General features: G+C 56.0%; 1 protein-coding gene across 1 annotated transcript; it reads right to left on the bottom strand.

The window, feature by feature from the left end:
- Positions 1–276: 276 nt before the first annotated feature.
- Positions 277–4,469, bottom strand: Rdh8 (retinol dehydrogenase 8). The gene is made up of 6 exons (XM_010634697.2): positions 4,367–4,469; positions 2,638–2,799; positions 1,733–1,912; positions 1,125–1,218; positions 651–834; positions 277–569 (listed from the first exon to the last, which is right to left on the bottom strand). The coding sequence occupies exons 1-6, from the start codon at positions 4,467–4,469 to the stop codon at positions 354–356; spliced, it is 939 nt and encodes a 312-aa protein (XP_010632999.1). The 3' UTR covers positions 277–353.
- Positions 4,470–6,001: the final 1,532 nt, after the last annotated feature.

Here is a 6,001-nt window from a genome sequence, read left to right as displayed (position 1 = left end):
GAGGGGCTGAGATTTCAGCACGGCCAGGTATGGAGCAGGTGAGCAGAGCCAGCGGAATGGCTGAATGAATTTATGGCTGAAGGAGCAAGCGTCCCTGTGGCTCATTGAGTTGAGTATGGACCAAAGAGTGCCTGGCTAGCAAGGTGTCGAAACTCATGCCTGTTATCTCAGCCCTCTGGGAGGCTGAGGCAGGAGAATCTCAAGTTCCAGCCCAGCTTGGCAACTTTGTGACTTAGCCGGACTCCGTCTCAAAATAGAAAGTACAAAAGGGCTGGGGGTGTGGCTCAGTGTGAAGGCCCTGAGTTTCATCCTCAGTGCTGTTCAAGGCTGGGCAGGATCCAGTGAGGCTCCGATCACCGTGGCCTCACGCGGTTTGGAAGGCAGCCGCAGGCCAGGCAGCGAAGGCTGAAGTGCAGGGTTCGTGGCCAGCGGAAGAGCAGGCGGTGGGCGATTCGCACATACAGGCGACCAGAGGGATCCAGGTCTCTGAGCGCCATCAGTGGGACGTAGCGGGTGTTGGTCTGTCTGCGCAGGGGTGGCCGGGTGGCACCGATGACCTTGACAATGGCCTGTGTGACAGACCTCTGAGTGCTGGGACCTCAAAACTCCCCCACCGCTACATCACTGAGCCCTGGGTCTGGGTTTCTCACCTTGGCCACGTCCCGCGGGCTCTGTCCCATGGAGCGGAAGAGCTGACAGGAGGCCGGGAGGTAGAGGTCTCGGAAGTAGCCCAGGGTCTCAGGGTCGGTGCCCGGGAACTCAGCCACGGACGCCTGAGCCAGCAGCTTCCCCTCAAAGTCAGTGGCCACTGGGCCTGGCTCCACCAGGGAGATGCTGGGAAAGGGGGCCAGGACTGGTGCCCAAATCCACTAATTCCATTTACCCCACCACTGTCCCCCCTCCACCTGTTTTCTGAGGCAGGGTCTCCCTACGTATTCCAGGTTGGCCTTGAACTCACCATGTAGCCCAGGCTGACCTTGATCCTGCAGGGCGATCCTCCTGCCTCAGCCTCCTCGGAGGGCAGGGATGATAGGTGTGCACCACCACGCTGGCCTTGATTCCCCCATCTCAACTTCCCCATCACCATCCCTTGTGTCCCCTCCCTGCCCGACTGTCCAACTCACGAGATGTTGAACTGGAGCAGCTGGATGGCCAGGCTCTCAAAGAACCCCTCCAGTGCAAACTTGGAGGCAGCGTAGACGTCGTTAAACGTGACACCTGCGTGGTCAGCAGGGAAGAGGGTTTTTTGGGGGGAGGCATCAAGGAGGAAAGAGCCAGGAGCATGGATGGCATAGAGTAGCCCCATAATAGCTCGCTATCAGACATCACAAATCGATCACTGCTCTATTTCCTGTTGAACCTCAGGGTCCTAAATCTGGACATCTCAGGAGGACTGTGTCTGGAGGATGTCTGGCGAGGAGTTTCAGGAGAAGGAGTTCTGATAGTTTTCTGGGGTTTGGTGGGGAGAGTATTTGGGGGATGTCCAGAAGTGAGGTTGATTCTGGTGTGTGGTTGTTTATTAATGGCACACAGACCACCACCTCCTGCTCTTATACCACAGCAGGCATAGTTAATCTATCCCCGAGCTTTTTCTTGTCTGAGCTTCAGAGTCCATCTTAACAGAGCTCTCCAGGCTCACGTTGTCAAGGAGCCCAGATCACTTTGCCATTCTGGCACCTTGGGGAGGGTCCAACATGGGGCGAATCCCTCGTGGTGGGTCCCCGGGCCTCACCCTGCAGCCCCATGACACTGCTGACCACCACGATGTGGCCCTTTCTCCTCCTCTTCATGCCCGGAAGCACCGCTTTGACAAGACGCACGGCCCCGAAGAAGTTGGTGTCAAAGACGCTCTGCATGGTGGCGATGCTGAGCCCCTCCAGGGGCCCCACCAGGCCCGTGCCAGCATTATTCACTGATGGGATGGGGAGTGTTACCGTGGAGTCGGCCCAGCCTTTTTATTGTCATCTCTCCAATACCCTACCTGAGTCCTGACTGTCTTGGGAACACAGAGGGAGCCTTTGATTTTGGTTTTTTTGAGACACGATCTTGCTATATAGTTCAAGCCAGCCTTGAACTCACTATGTAGCCCAGGCAGGCCTAAAACTCCTGCTGATCCTCCTGCCTCAGCCTCCCTCCCGAGTGCTGGGATTACGGTTGTGCACCACCACCCCCGGCTACATATGGAGACTTGATGCTGCTTTCACAGAATTTAGCATTTGCTAGAGAGATCCTGAGCCCCGGAGGGAGGACAGGCCGCCAGGAGCAGCACCTCCTGTAATGCATGAGCAATTCAACCCTGACCCCAAATTGCATCAACCCGATGACACCCACCCTTCTCAGAAGCTGGTTAAGGAGTCTGGCTTGCCACTTCATCCTGATCTCCCCCAAGTGACTCACTAAGGCAATTTCTCTACCGCATAGGATTCTCTGTTCATGTGAGAAATCTCTTCCATCAACCCGTCACCCTCAGTAAACTGGTTGCAGTTCTGGTCAACTGGTCGACCCTGTCCTCTGGCCAGCTGGTCTGCCCGGGGACAGAGGTGGCTGGGGAGGTTGGGGGCTGACGCTCAGGCCTCACCCCTTGGCCTCTAGATGTGGACCCATGGGGGGTGGGGGACCCCAGGGCCGCAGCCTCACCCAGCACATCCACGTCCCCGCCCTCGATGTGGCTCAGACACCGGGCCACAGAATCATCATCACACACGTCCAGCTGGGCCACAGTGAGAGTCTTCCCCAGGGCTTCTCCTGCAGCTGCCTCCAGCGTCTCCCTTTTTCTCAGGTCCCTCATAGTGGCCACCACTGGGGACGGAAGCAGAACTGGGGTAAACACGAGATTCCTTTCCCCGGTGTGGTTTTTACGTTTATTTTTATGTTTTATTTTTTTGGAGATAGGGTCTCAATGAGTTCAGGCTGGTCTTGAGCTCACTATACAGCTCAGGCTGGCCACGAACTCACTGAGATCCTCCTGCCTCAGCCTCCTCAGAGCTGGGATTACAAGTGTGCACCCCCCAATATGTATACTTCATGCATGGCTTCAGTGTACATGCCATCTACACGCATGCACATCTCTAGGTTTGTGTGCCCACAACCACCCACACGTACTGGCGGGTTATAGTGACACCCAGTTTCTCAGCCTCCCCAGTTCAAATCCCAGCTCTGCCACTTTCCAACTGGTGACCCCGGGTGAGGATCTCTGTACATCTGTTCCCTCATTTCTAAAATGAGGCAAGCCTGGTGTGATGGTGCACACCTCTGATCATAGCCACTCTGGGAGGCTGAGGCAGGAAGATCTCAAGTTCCAGCCCCACCTGGGTGGCTCAGTAAGACCCTGTCACAAAAGTAAGAGTTTTAAAAAAAGGCCTGGGGATGTAGTTCCCCAGAAAGGCTCTGGGTTCAATCTCTAGTACTCCAGAAAAAGAAAAGAAATTAAAACAAAACAATAAACAACAACAACAAAATCCAAATTACTATTTAGATGGGTTTTGTTGTTGTTGTTGTTGTTGTTTTGAGACACAGTCTCCATATGTAGCCCAGGCTAGCCTCCAACAAATGGTGATCCTTCTGACTCAGCCTACTTTAGCAGTTTTTATGCACCTGTCTTCCCAAAGATGGGACCCAGCTCTGCTGGCTGGGGTTGAGACTCTCACGCTCATCTGTGGGCAGAGGGCCGGAGAAGTAACCCTTCCAACTGGGGCACTGCCCTTGCCCCAGCGGCATCCTATTGAGTAACTAACTGCCCTTGGCCCATTTCCTCTGAGCCCAGACTGGGTCAGGGGTTCCCATGGGGTGCAGTTCTCAGCGATCTACTCCAGGGCTTAAGGACTCACTCGGAGGTCCCTGTAAGCCCTAAGGTCAGAGCCCGTGTAAGAGGTTTATCTGGAGTAGTAATCTGGGGCCCGGAGGCAGCGAGACTGTCAGTGGGTAGTTACTTCACCCTTGGGATACCGACATCAAACCTAGGAGAAATCTTCCTGGATCAGTGCTTCTAAAAATCAGCCCAGGCTGGCCTCAGACTCAGAGGGATCCTCTTGCCTCAGCCTCCCCAGTGCTGGGCTCACAGGTGTGGGCCACCAAGGCAGGCTCAGGCATTCTGGTTTCCACCAAGCCTGGGCCCTCCTCACACGGGTTGGGCAAGCAATCTACCCTTGAGCTGCACCCCCAGCCCTGAGATTTTTCTTTCCGTTCTTCACAGCCGTGGCTCCAGCAACCCGAGCAGAGCCTGAATCCAATATTTGCTGAAGAAAATTTTGAGTCCTAGAGGGGGAGGCGGAAAGGGCAATTCCTCCGGGGGTCCTGGTCCTCCCCAGCCCGTGAGGGAGCTGGCAGGGGTGCTGGGAGCCCTCCCTTCCATCTCCGGGGCCTTTACCCTGGTAGCGCTTCCTGGGGTCCCGAGCCAGCTGCACGGCGAGCTCCAGGCCGAGGCCGGAGGAGCAGCCAGAGATCAGCACGGTCCGGGGCAAGGAGGCCATGTTGATCCTGTCCTGGGCACATGACCTCGGCCAGAGGGAAGGTGTCCGTCACCCCCCCACCCTCCTGCGCTCCTCCGCTCCCTCCTAAGCCCCTCCCCCATCTGCTGTGGGCACAGGGACTCTGGGGTCTGACCTGAACAGGGGACTGGAGAGGAGCCCTTAAGCCCTGACACCCCACCTCCTTCAGCTGTCACCCATTTCTTCTTGGGGGTTGGGGTGCAGCTCAGGGGATCACTCCTCATGCGTGTATCCAGTACTGTGGAACACGAAACTAAAGAAAAAAACCCCAAACTTTTAGCCAGGAGTGGTGACGCACTCCTGTCATCCCAGCACTCTGGAGGCTGAGGCAGGAGGATCGCTGCGAGACCGTAAGACCGGAGAGAACTTCCAGAGAGTCTGGGTTGGGAAGCTTGGGCTCACTGTCCCTGGGAAAGGGGGGTTGGGCTGCTTAGGGTGCTCACTTCTCCCCCTCGGCAGACCGCCCCTCCTTTCAGGGGACACAGGGACTCTTTGTCTAGGCAGGGAGGCTGGGAGGAGGGCGTGGCCTGGTCCTGGGTCCCCACTTGTGCAGCTCAGGGCCGGACATGCCCACTGCTCCGCCCTCTCACCCGCCTGTCTGTGCTTGTCCAGGGACACAGGAGCGGTTCCTGACCCCACAGGACTTCACTCCGGGGAGCACTGGGGCCTCGGCTTCACCCCAGGAGCACTAGAAATCCCCTTCTCTATTTGATGGAAAAGGGTGAAGATTTAGGACTGGGACTAATGTACCCCAGAGTGAGGGAGTTAAGGGCTAGCAAGGCAGGGGGGACCCTTTATCTGAGGAAGAAGAATTTGAGGGAAAGAGTCTGGGCACAGTGGCACGCACCTGTCATCCCTGCACCTGGGAGGCTGAGGCAGGAGGATCGCTATGAGTTCAAGGCCAGCCTGGGCTACATAGTGAGTTCAAGGCCAGGCTGGACTATATGGGGAGATCCTGTCATAAACAAACAAACAAACAACAACAAAAACAAGAAAAGAAACTGTTTTGGAGCCTGTGATCAAAATTTGGGAGTGGTACAATATGGGCAGAGAGATGAAGGGTTAGGATGAAGCTAGAAACCCAATTTGGGGACCTGGGGTGAGGTCTTAAGGGGGGTGAGGACTTGGACTAAGGCACAGGTGGAGGACAGGTGAGGCTGGGTACCTCCCTCTTGGGAAGTAGGAAGGATTTGGTATAAAGCTGTGCTTCTCCCTGACCCCAGACCCTGGATGGAAGCTGAAGGTATTTTTTGTTTTGTTTTGTTTTTTGTATTTTTGAGAGAGGGTCTCCTTATGTAGTCCAGGCTGGCCTTGAACTCAAGGGGATCGTACTGCCTCGGCCTCCCAAGTGCTGGGACGACAGGCGTGCCACTGTGCAGCTCTGGGGAGACTGAAGGTTTAAGTAAAGCTAAGTGCTCCTCCCTGGGCCTGCTAGGAGGAACAGGTTTGGAGCCAGGCTGGGACCCCGATTCTAGGGCAGGGTTGGGGAGCCCCTCTCCTCGGACCTTGTAGGG

This window comes from Fukomys damarensis, unplaced genomic scaffold, assembly GCF_012274545.1.
Source record: "Fukomys damarensis isolate Sample0158 unplaced genomic scaffold, DMR_v1.0_HiC HiC_scaffold_37, whole genome shotgun sequence".
NCBI lineage: Eukaryota > Metazoa > Chordata > Mammalia > Rodentia > Bathyergidae > Fukomys > Fukomys damarensis.
Note: the sequence above shows the minus strand (reverse complement) of the source record. Positions and strands in the feature narration are given on the sequence as shown.